Here is a 12,395-nt window from a genome sequence, read left to right on the forward strand (position 1 = left end):
ATGAATCCACGATGTTTTGTGTTTTCTACCAGTCATGGTGATGCATTTTATAATTTGCATGAAGGATCACTAACTGTTTAAAACTGAGTGAAACACTCCATGTATGTTTCTTCTTCATCTTTACACAGTGAGATGAACAGTATGGGGATATGGTACAGAATGGGAGAGGTTTCACAGTGTCAGTCGTCCCAGGAAACATCTGGTACCGCTAACGGTGACGCTCCACCCAGCACAGCAAGGTAACGTCATGCCACGTTATTCAGCAGTACCTCTTGAAGTTTAACTCTCCTCCTTGCTCTCTTTTTTTATTTCACGCCCAGCGTGCTCTTTGTTACGCTTCTGTACCACATGTACGACAATGAGGACACAAGCAATTGATCACTCCCGGGCAATCTGCCGTAAAGGTTGTGGCCGGACAACGAGGTAGCGAGGGCGAACTGGAGAGACAGGCTAACTAGACAGGATCCCCTGAACAAGAACATGAGTTCAATGAGGGCTAAACTCCTGCTATTTGCGGGTTGTCCCAGGAGGCAGAGGCAGGTCGCTCCTCTGACTGCGGTGACAGGAGTGTTGTACTGTGCAGACAAAGAGGAGGAGATGTAGCCCGGAGAGCGAGCGACAGCTGCAGAGGAAGGGAGGAGAGCTCCAAGATCTGCGCCACGCTGGAGCATGTGTGTGTTTGTGTGCGTCCCCTCCTCTGCTCATGCTGCTCAGGCTTCCTCCGCCTCAGGCCTCAGAGTGAACGGAGCAACCCTTTGTACTGTGTCCAGATCAAACAGCTCAATTATTTATCGCGATGAAGATCTGGGGATTTCCACAGCAAATTGTAAATAAACAGTGGAGACTCCTTCGGTGTAGCGGCGCTGTGGAGAGGGAAGCTTGGCACGGGGCGCTGACGGGTTTGCCAGCTTGAAGTGCTCTGCTTTGCCATCCTGTGCTGGGCTGGGTAAAAAGCCACTTAAAAGCCGCAACAGGCCAGAGTGCTGGATGCCAGCAGGCGTATTCAAAACAGAGCTTCTGTTCACATGGCTGCTCAGTGGCATGAGAACAATAAAAAACGGACTGCCGTGAATCCTAAACCCAAGTTCAAACTGGGTGGAGTTGTATGAATTGTCCACATTTTGGAAATCGATGGTCAATAATCTTTGATGTGCTGAAGCAATGGTGAGCGCTCAGGCCCGTGTGCACGACTTAGCGACTCTTACCGGTAATCCTCCGCTCTTTTGAAGCTCACTTTCAAGTTGGTGAGGCTCAGAGGTTGGAATAAATTGCACCTCGAAGCGACTCACACCCCCTCCTGATGCCTGCTGAGATCACAGGCTGCTGTTTTTGTATTAACATTAAAATTCATTCCACAGTCAGAGAGTCTTCTTTTGAGAGTATTTCCATCCATAATGCACTGACACATAAGGACGGGACTGTGGGCAATTTAGACAGTGGCAGTTCTTGACTGTTTATCTGGCATCCTCCCTGTGTAGTTACATGCACTTTAGACAACCATACATACAGCTATAAATATTTCTGCAGTTTCTTTAAAGTCACAGATGAGATGGCTTGACACAGTGATTTACAAACAGCTCTTCAACACTTACTGATTGCTTAAGTAAGTACAGTACTACAGCATAACTGTCTGTGTAGTATCACCCCACTATACTTTATTCATATTCAGCAAGAGAAAATTCTCTCCTCCATGCCTCCTTCAGGCTATCTATAACAACTTTATGGCCTTTGGAGAATAGCACCTCTTAAATTTAAGTGCTCTTTACAGTCAGTGGAAAAGATGTTTTAAATACAGTCAATAATGTGTAAATTTTTAATGACCCTTATAATTTTGAAAGCTGCAGTGATCCCTCTCAAATGTTAAGTTGCCTCAGGCAGCGAGAGCTTGTTAGAGTTGTGTACAAACGAACACCGCAAATCTTTTTTTTTTCTTTTTTTTTCAGCAGCACAGAGCTGCAGAACACAGTAACTGCAGGGTGTTGCATCATTATGGGATGCACAGAGTTATTGCATCAAGGCTAAGGTGTTATATTTGAATTGCTCTTGGATGGTTTTGTCAGTTCAGAACAGGTTATCTGCAGCTCTTGAAAAGTTTAAGAATCTTTTCATTCTTTTCCTAATAATGCCCTTCGCCTCTTTCTCACTGGACAAAAAGCACTAAAATCCACTATTTCATAGGAAAGGTTACAATCAGCATCCATTCCCATGACAAATTACCTTGCAGTATTCACAGGTATAGGAAATAGGACACCTGTGTGGACGACCTAATTTTGGCCGCTTTTTTTGATAAAAATACTGTATATGTCCCTCCAAGCAGCATTCGCACACCGTTCAAAATTAGTCACTACTGAGTTTGAAAGAGAGACTGAATAAGTAACACATTAAAGAAAGTAGCAACCACCGTAACATTTTCACAGGCCTCCATGCTGCTTTCTCCTGTAAACTAACATTTTCCAGCATATTTGTGACGGGGACTGAGAGACACCAGATAAAAAGCAGAAAGGCAAGCTAATCTACTGGTCGACTGACAATGAGAAAAGAGTCTGTTGCCTACTTTTTAGCAAGTTTTCTCACATAATCCTCCCATTGGAGGTTGTTGAGGACATTCTAAACAACTATAAACTAAAAGAAGGATTGTTGCAAAGCGATCTGTGCTCGTGGGAGGATGTTAACCCTTTTTTGTGAGCTAGAGTTTCAGTGAGCAGGTAATAAATATTTTCCTTGTTGATTAATCTATGATTAGTTTAGTATATGAAATGTCAAAAAGTAGTGTAAAACACCCACGAAAACATCCCACAGCTCAGCGTGATGTCATCAACTTGCTTGTTGTGTCCATCCAGCTGTCCAGTCCAACTCAAAAGATATTTCATTTACTATCATATACGTCAAGGAAAGGCAGCAGATCCTTATGACTGAGAAGCTAAAAGCAGCAAATGTTGGTATTTTTGCTTTAAAAAGGACAAGTTGTTAATTCAGTATCAAAATTTACTGAATTTTCTTTCAGTCAACTAATTGAGTGGTTCTCAAACATTTTAAACGACGTACCACCTCAGAAAAAAAACAGGCTCTCCAGGTAACATCACCATGACTGACATTAAAATACAGTAATGCTGGCCTACCTTATTTAGCAACAAACAGTTCCCTCAGGGGTCAGGTTGATTCCTAAATCAGATGATTATTTACTGTTAATTGTTGCCTGCCACAGCCACAAGCCAAACCACAGGTGCTGAGAAGACTTGACTGATGCTGCTTAAGTAGCCATTAGCACTGTGCTTGGTTGATTTTTGTCCGCTTCACTTTAAGTGCTGCTCAAAATACCTTTCTCCTGATTTGCACTTCTCTTTCGGTTTGGTCCCGTTTGAAGCCAAGACTGCAAGTTTTTTTTTTTTGTTTTTTTTTTTTTACCTCTGCTTACTGTCTTGCCATCACAGATTAGCTTGAAACTAATCATGGAGTATGCACTCTCTATGTTCACCAACATGACGTATATTAACAGTGGATTTGGAAGCAAAAATATTACATATTTTATATTACACTTTAGGAAATCTCATAGTGTAAGTATTTCAATTTTGAGAAGCAAGAAGAAAATATAACAACAGCCCTCTGTTGTTATATTTTCTTCTACCTGATTATTGTTGCCAAAAGAGTTCATGATGACAGTATTGTTGCAGTATCTACAGAAAATCTGACAATAATAATATATGGGTAGAGTTGTAGAGAGCCTGTAAACACAATTGTATGAATTGTGTACACTTAATGGATACACAAAAGGCAACCAGCTGGTGTTTAGGAGGGAGACAAAGCAAGAACTGCAAAGAAGCAGAGGCACTGGATTATTTACTCAGGCTTATCATATGTCAGTTAATAACATGATATCAATAATTCATTTTTAAATATCACTACCATAGTCACTACCGGTGTATCGCAACACCCCGAGTTGTCCTATTTTTGTAGCATTTTATATATATATATCTAAAGTAATCATATATATATTTAAAGTATTTTTCTTTAAAAAAAAAAAAGATTCCACCGCATACCACTAGAGGGCACTTGCATGCAATTAGTGGTATATGTACCGTAGTTTAAGAACAAGTGGACTAATTGAAAATCAGCTCTAAACTAAGTGAATCATGCTCTATTTGCTGATTCATTTTAACCATTTTCTGCAATTTTTCCAGTTTGCATAAATTGAATTAATGATATCATGAAGAAATAGTAATTGTTATATACTGCTGGGTTAGTGCTGAATATAAATGTGATGTAATAATATGGAATTCTAGACTGTATCGTCTCCACTGGTTTTCCATCATACTTTTATGCTCTGGCCAGTATCATTGAGAAACAGGTATTAAACTGAATTCTATATGGTATTAAAAAAGTCTTAGAAAGTCTTAAATTTAACTTGGTGGACCCTGCAGAAACCCGGTAAAAAGGAATTAATATAGAAATGATTACTTCAACCAAGTTTTATCAGCTGAAGTAGGATCAGTGATAAACATTAATACTAAAATACTTACTTCTTATTGGCTCAGGCCGGAGTGCCATGTTGAGCCACTAAAGCTGTTGGGGTACAGGGCTGTTAAGAAGTCTGCCGTGCAAATGCATTTCAACATAGTGTGATTAACGTCTCTTTATCAAGTTTGTCTAAAGCGTTTCAACCAGCGACCGTGTTCTGTTTTGATTCATAGCTGCAGCTTGATGTCAACCACTTTGGCTTGTTCTCTGTCAAGACCGACCGTATCAGCCGCTCCCTGACTTTATAATGTGAAAAACCTGCACCATCCGGTCAGCCTTTTAATGTGTCCAGTAAAGTATCCCTCCTCCTTCCTTCTCCTGGCCAACGCTGCCATTTGTTCTCCTGATAAAACTGTCATTGCTGAGGCTGATATCTGACCTCTACAGTGACTGCTAGCATAAATTAGCCTTGTCCTAATATTGCAATTTCTTTCGCTTCACTCAGAATCAAGGTTTTTGACATTTCTCTTAGAATAATAGGCTATTGTACACACAGACACTTTTTAAATCAAACTGTACAGCGATAAAAATGTCAAGGCCAAGTGTCTTTTTTTTCCCTCATTGCATACTGTAGTTGGCTTTTTTTTTTTAACACGTGAAGCCTAGAGAGTCATCAGTGTCAGAATTGGCATGCATATCAATACGTTTAGGATGGCACTGTCTTCTACCTGTGACACTTCACGCGTCGATGCAGCTCTGCAGGAGTATTGTATCGGCTTTCATTGCTCGCTGGTTAACCAAGACTTCCCACTGCACACGACTCTTGAGGAGAAAGAGACACGGTGACTGTCAGCGTGTCGCCTGACAGATCTCCCATCTGAAAGTGCTGAAGAACAATCACTCCAAGCTCAATCTCACTCATTACTTTCTTGTGTTCAGAAAAGTTACAAAAAGTAGACGAGATCAAGCGAAGGGATGCCGAGCGGTGCCAGGAATGATCGAATGATCAGCCGAGATCTGATGGGCTCAGACTGTTCGCTGATTTGCCACCAAATTCAGAGAGATCCTCTTTTCAACACCTGACACCGAGCTTAAAGGAGGATAATGATGGGTGAGAAAGCAGCTCCCACAAAGCAGCACTGTCGGCACATAGAGGAAGGTGTGGAGATGTTGTCACGGGAAAGGCTGGATGTGTGTCAAAACAAGAGCTTCCAGCTCTCTGTATCGCAGCTCTGGCTCTTCAGCGATATTACTCTCATCCTCATCTTACCTCTCTGCTGACTTCCGCTTGTCTGTCCCCACTGTCTCTCCCACTTTCTCTCCTCCTCCTCTTTTTTTTTTAACACAGACAACTCTTTTCCTTATTCCGCGTAGAGCAACTTGAAGAACACCACACACAAAAAAAAAAAATCTGTTGAACTGTAATTCATGTTGTCAAGTAATCCTCGGTGTCGTGGTTCGCTTTTGCCGCACTAATATGATTTTAACTCCGGCAGATTTCACGGGAACATAAGACTCTTGATCTGCGTTGTAATTGCGTAAATCTTTCAGGCCGTGTTCCCAGTTTTACCATAATTTGATGAGGAACAACGCTGTAATTGAATATTCAAATTAGGAATATGTGTCAATATGGCTCTCCTTGCCTGAAATGAGGATTAATTGTTGTCAAAACTCCAGTGGCCGACATAATACGAGCCCCAACACTGCTGTTGATTAGCAAATGCACTTGCCATGTTTTTGTTTTAAGAATTAGTTGTCTAATTGATTTGCCATATGTTACCCTCTCCAATGCACCTAAAATTGTATTTAGAAATCACCAATTTGGATTGAGACAGTTTTTTGTTTCAAACAGATGGGAAAAGCAACCCGGGAGGTTGCCTGTAGAAAAGCATTTCATGAGCCACATTTCCCCGCTTTCACGCTGAGTCTTTGGGGCTTTTAGTACCACTTTCACTTCTTCAGATACACAGATAAATAGCCAGATTTTCCCTGTTGTCTTATTTTCAGTATTAATTTAACAACACAAACACAGATGCCCTAAAAGGACATTTAAAGCATTTCACCCCCCCCCATCAGTTCTTGGGATGTCTCTGTGCTTTGAAAGATGTGTACCTTTCTTCCTCAGCAGTGGAATCAACCTTTTGAAAGGTAAAAGAAGTCTGCGTTGAATATGGCAATCGTTCCCGCAAGATTGATGCCAACCTTTTAAAAATTCACCATTGGCCTGGATTTAACATGGCCAAATGCGGATGTAAATGAGGAGGAGAAAAGTCGACCCTTTCATTGCAAATAAATCTGAGTTGCAGGCTTCAGCTCATAAATACCACAGCCTGTCAGAAGTCTTGTTTTATTGCTCTTGATGGAAATTATTGCATTTATTTATCTCATCCAAAGAGATAAGGCTTTGGAAGCCACAACTCACACGTGGCTCTCGTGGAATATGCAGATCTGCCTTTAGTCTTAAATTTCAAGAATTTTTGATTTTACACCCCGCTTGTAAGAATTATTATGTTTTCCATAAACTGAGCAAATACAGAACATGATACACACTTCATTATTTGCAACTTCGCACCTGCTCGCTCCCCAAAATCTGTTGTGTCTTTTCATAATTCAGCGCTGTCTTCTTATTCTTTGTCATTAACAGCAAACTCTTTGTTGTCTTCTAATCAAACACACTTTTTTTTAATAATGTGGCCGACCACTTTGCATTATCATTATAAGATCATTTGTTTTATAATGCCATCCCAGAGCTCATTTTACCTTCAGAGCATGTCATGTTATGCAGCTCTCTCTCGAAGCTGTGAATTTTTTATTTTTTTTCCCCCCTGCTTGCTGTGGATTTATCGATCCGTAGGGGTGAGTCACAGGGTGTAATTCATGATAGCTTGATTGATGAGGATTTCAATCTTATATGGTTTGTTAACTTCAACTGCCCACAAAGTGCATTCTGTGCTGTTTTCTGTAATACAAGGCCATGAAACGGTGAAAAAAAACAGACTTCCCTTGAATAATGGAATCTCTCAGTTCCTCCAGAATTTACAAGATCCTGCTCCAATCCCTCCGTTAAAGGTCTGTTCAAGCCCCTGGGCAGCTGAGGCACGCTTTAACTTTTACCATATTTCTGCTCTTTAGATTCATCCTGTTATTTCAGTGCTCTGTTTTGCTTTGAGATAAAAAAAAAAAAAACTCTTTGTGTAAGGGTTTTTTATGTTAAATTATTTTTTTGCATCACAACATGTCTCGAAACATCATTGTCTATTTGACAAAGTTAACATGCATTTTTGTATATTTTTAACATAATGGTCATTAAATTGGTCAGTTGATAGAACAATTTTGCTTTCTTTCTGCAGGTTGAGGACCATGAGCAGGCCAGACTATGAGCACCAGAGCAGTGGGAACTACACCATGACAGGTAAGGTAAACGGTTTCTCACTTAAAAAGTATGCAAGTCAGCACCGTTTATAACAGTCATTTCAGACAAATGGAAGGGTCTAAGTTGCTTATTTAAAGAAAAATCTTTGTTTTTTTAGAAAATGTTGGCACTTATGCTTTCTTATGTACGCCGAACATCGTCTCCATGTGTACATAAAGGCGGCTTTTCTGGTCCTTGATCTATAAAACGCTCTACGTCTAGATCTCAGTGATGGATACTGTACAGAGCTTTGCTTATCTGAGCGAACGTGACTTCCCAGAGGAGCTCGGCATTACACTCAAGAGAACATTTAACAGCTGTCAAAGATGATCCATCACATGCCATACTTACATTATGTACCGTGCATTGCACCGGACGAATTCCCTTCCCTTTTGTCAAGGAGAGAAACTCAACTATAGCACAATGCTCCGGGACTAAAACAGAAGAGAGGCTAATTCGTTAGGAAGCAGAGCTTAGCCATGACAGCCTTAGAGCCACAGAGTCAGAGCCGGCTGAGACGCTCTATAGTCTCAAAGAGCGTGTGATCCACACGAGGTGAGTGAGGCAGGCAGGTTTTTTATCCAGCTGGAGAGAGACACCATGTGGTGAGGATTCCTCCTGCTGCTCGAGCAGAGGCACACCCAGGCTGTGGCCGTGTTACACCCTGCCTTTTTAATACAAGTCTAGGTATTAAACAGTTGCTGAAGCACACATAATAGACTGCATAACAAATGCATTTTAAAGTCTCTAAATTCTGAGCCGTTCTTTCTTTTTTACTTTTGTGTGTGTGTGCACGCGTGCGTGCGCCTGTGTTCGTGCGCCTGTGTGCGTGCGCCTGTGTGCGTGTGCCTGTATGCGTGCGCCTGTGTGCATGTGCGTGTGCCACCATCCAAAAAAGAAGTCCATCATTTACAAAATAAATGATTAATACATCATTTTGTTGCTCTGACAGTCATATTATAAGTTAGTCAAGACAAGTGTGCAAAGTGTGGCCCTGAAGGAGCAGACATTAACACACAGCTGAGTGGTTTGTGGCATTGGGTGTGTGATTCCTCCACTGGGACAGGCTTTGAGTGACAGTGAAGAACACGCACATACTGTACAGCACGTTGCCAGCAGTCATTATTTATCTCCAGAAAACTGTCCTTTGCAGCTGTACGGACTCTCTCATTTCTTCTACCTTCGTGCGTCCCTTTATGATTTTAAAGTAGAGAGGATAATGAAGTCAGCCCGAGATGGTTCTTGGCTTTATTTCTTGAGACTGTGTACTCGTCAGCCTCTCAGCATCACACTGTGAATGTGAGAGAACGCAACTTCCCTTCATTAACAACGTGATAGCCCGCGGACCAAGTGTGAGGTCGTAGCCGACAGCCTATTTGTGTTAATTGTTAGCCGTGTTGTGTGTGTGTTGTGTGTGTGTGTGTGTGGGGGGGTGTGTGTGTGCGCATGGGCGTCTGCGTGTGCACGCGTGTGTGTGGGCTGACAGCTGGCCAGGTTCGAGTTGGTCTAAAACCATGTGCGCTCTGTCAGGGTTGTACAGGCGCCTTCTTTAGGATTGATGAATTGCCTGCTTTCTTGATTAAACCCTCCGTCACTTCCCAACAAAACAAAAACCCCAACAGAAAAAAAAAAAAAAAAAAGCGGGTGAGTTGAGGGGAGGAGAGGTAACATGTCTGGGAAATCTGTCATCCGCAGTCACATCATGTACAGATGTGATGTGCAGGCGCTTTGACATTTATTAGCAGAATATTAAAAACTAATTCACATTTATTTTGCAGCCCTCTTTCACTTGACAGTTTGGGCTCATTTGAAAAGTTATCAAGTTTTCATAGCGAGCACCAACCTTTTGCATTTTTCTCCACCACGTTGCTTTGATCCATGCCAAGTCCCTTTGCCAATTAGGTCTGTTATTCATGCATTGACAGAGAAGAAGGATAGTTTAAAGGTAATTAAACGTGCATTCATGAAATGTGTCTAAAAAGCATATGTTTGATAAAAACATAAATGTGGAAAAAAAGTCTAAAAGTCTGAAATAAACCTATGTGACGCGTTTCATTGCAGTCTCTCGTCATTACCTGCAGAACAACATATAGTATTCAGCAGACATCCAGCCGATAAGAAGGTAAACGAAATAAAAAGTAATACATTTACATATCTATCGCATTAATCAAAAATAAATCCTGACATTGGCCCTGATCTAACGTAATATGGAGAGCAATTATTTCCCTATCCATTAGAGGAACTTCAATTAACAGACACGAGACAGTTCATCCTTCAGAGGAGGAGGAGGAGGGGGAGGAGGAGGAGGGGAAAAAATAGGAGGCTCAAAATTAACTTGGGTTTGCAAAATATCTTGGCAGGATGACAGTGATTTTTGATTTTCAGGAAACAATATTAGAATTCTTATTAAACTATGTGCATCTGCTTTTAATTTGCTGCAAATAATTGGAAAATGCAATGGAGCTTTCCAATTAAAGCTCCACTTTATGCTGTTTAATAATACCCTCATAATATTATAGCTTATGAAATGACAGGTGAGTTGGTGTATGAATAAAACATAAAGCCCTGTAATAAGAGACAGAAAAAAAAAGCGGGACAGTTGTTGGGGGGCTTTTAAATGCTCGACATAATTTGCATATATTAATCTCCTCTTTTCAGCCTTATCAAGTATTCCACTGTATTTGAAGTTAAAATAGTCGTGACAGGCAGGGGTACGCTTCGTTTTTCCAAGGATTTATTACTTGTATAATTCTGGATCTTTAATAAGCCAATATGACTGATCCTCTGAGTTCTGTGGAATTTGGTTAATTGTTCCAGATGGTGCTCACTGATTATGCAAAATTACTTTCTTTCTCCTCTTTTTCCCCCAACTACACCATTTCTTGATTGACTAACATGGAGAAAAAAGATTATTTTTGGCGCCGCACTTTCATTAAGAGGGTTCTCATCAGGTTTCAAACAAAAGTTCCATCTTATCTCCCTGTGTAGTTCTGGGCGAGGCTGTGCAGAGGGAGGCGATCAGCTCGGCTCTTATCTCAAACCGTGATGGATCTCAACTGCTTCTGCACCGCTGGGGTTATATTTTAGAATAACACAATTCTTTAGGCTGAGGGATTAAAAAACACGACCTCTGGATAGTGACACAAAAGTTATTATTAGTGTATGCCGTTCTCTTCTTTCTCCTTTCTCCTCTCTTTCTCTCCCAGAGATTGATGAAATTACTAAGCAGCAGGGTTGGTCCTCCACTTTGCAGCTCGGGCTCCATCCACAATTCACTAACATTCTGTTTTGCATCAGCTAAACCGAGCTGAATGAATCATTTATGGAAGTGTTATGGGGGAGTATCGGCAGATTTACTGCCGAGCTTTTACTTTAGATGGAATGGGATTTCTATGAAACCGATCTTGATGTCTGAAGTAATGCCAAAGCTTACATCAAGACATGAAAGGAACGCTCTTAAAACCCACGTTTTGCTTCCTAATTCCCCTGGTCAGCAAAAGGCGAAACAGGGAGAGAGAGGGGGGGGGGGCAGCAGGAGAATAGTATTTACACTTAATGTATACACACACACACACACACACACACACACACACGTCCTTAAACTGTTTACTGCTCCCAGCAGCTAATGCTATGAAGGAGCGTTGGATTTCTTCCTAATAATTTGATGGCTTGTAAACTGCGCAGTGTTTAAATTTGCGTCAAATTAGATGCAAGTTGAGCTGTTCATGCATTTTCCATGTTTAAATAGCAGCATAGTGTCAACACTTTGGGGTGAATACTGCTATTAAACAGCTGGCTGAAATTCCCACCCGCACGCTTGGAACAAATCTTAATGCTATAAAGATGAAAACAAGAAGGTAAGAAAGATGTTAGGTGAGGTATTGTTAGCGTCATTAAGTGGATTTCTGGCAGAAACTGCCGAGATTTAATTGTGCAGAACATGTATGTAATTCTCTCTGTTAAGTTTTCGTCAGATTATCAAAAAAAAAAAAAAAAAAAAAAAGAGAGACTCATAATTGTTTTCTCAACACAAGCTTTGTTTCCTTTTGGAGAAAAATGATACACCATGTAATAAGTTCATCCAGAGACTTTTGATTTTTACTATTATTGATTTTGTGTTGGTGTGTATTTTTCAGAGAGCAAAAAATAAAAAACTTAACCCAATAAAAGTGTGAATCACCAGAGGCCTCATGATGAGAAATGATCACGATACTTATGTCAAGATACGTCATTATTGCGAAGTTCAACATTTTACGATATATGCTAAGTGTTGCGACAACATATATTGCGATGTATTACCTTTTTTTAACAGTAAATTTTGCCCCAAAAGAAAACCGTCAACATCTGTTTCATCTAAAAAGATCAAGTTTTTAATGTCTATATCTCACTTCACTCATCGTTGTTGCTGCAAAATGTATCAAGTAAACTCACAAAGTAATGCATTTTATTATTCTAGTAGTCTCCCAAAAGCTGAATTTGTATTTGCAAAATTGATATTTATTTTAGAACCAAAAAAATGATACTTGGC

The 12,395-nt window shown here is 40.6% G+C and overlaps 1 protein-coding gene across 3 annotated transcripts in view; it reads left to right on the forward strand.

Moving 5' to 3' along the window:
- mvb12bb (multivesicular body subunit 12Bb) overlaps nucleotides 1–12,395 on the forward strand; it is a 37,777-nt gene that overhangs the window by 12,040 nt on the left and 13,342 nt on the right. For all 3 annotated transcript variants that reach the window (XM_088077010.1, XM_088077011.1, XM_042488737.2), the window contains 2 exons: nucleotides 129–239; nucleotides 7,806–7,867. In XM_088077010.1, the coding sequence (XP_087933136.1) occupies nucleotides 129–239; nucleotides 7,806–7,867 (173 nt within the window). The remainder of the gene's footprint in view (nucleotides 1–128; nucleotides 240–7,805; nucleotides 7,868–12,395) is intronic.

The sequence above is a fragment of the Plectropomus leopardus genome, chromosome 4 (genome assembly GCF_026936395.1).
Source record: "Plectropomus leopardus strain MGB_pleo_1.0 chromosome 4, ASM2693639v1, whole genome shotgun sequence".
Lineage (NCBI taxonomy): Eukaryota > Metazoa > Chordata > Actinopteri > Perciformes > Serranidae > Plectropomus > Plectropomus leopardus.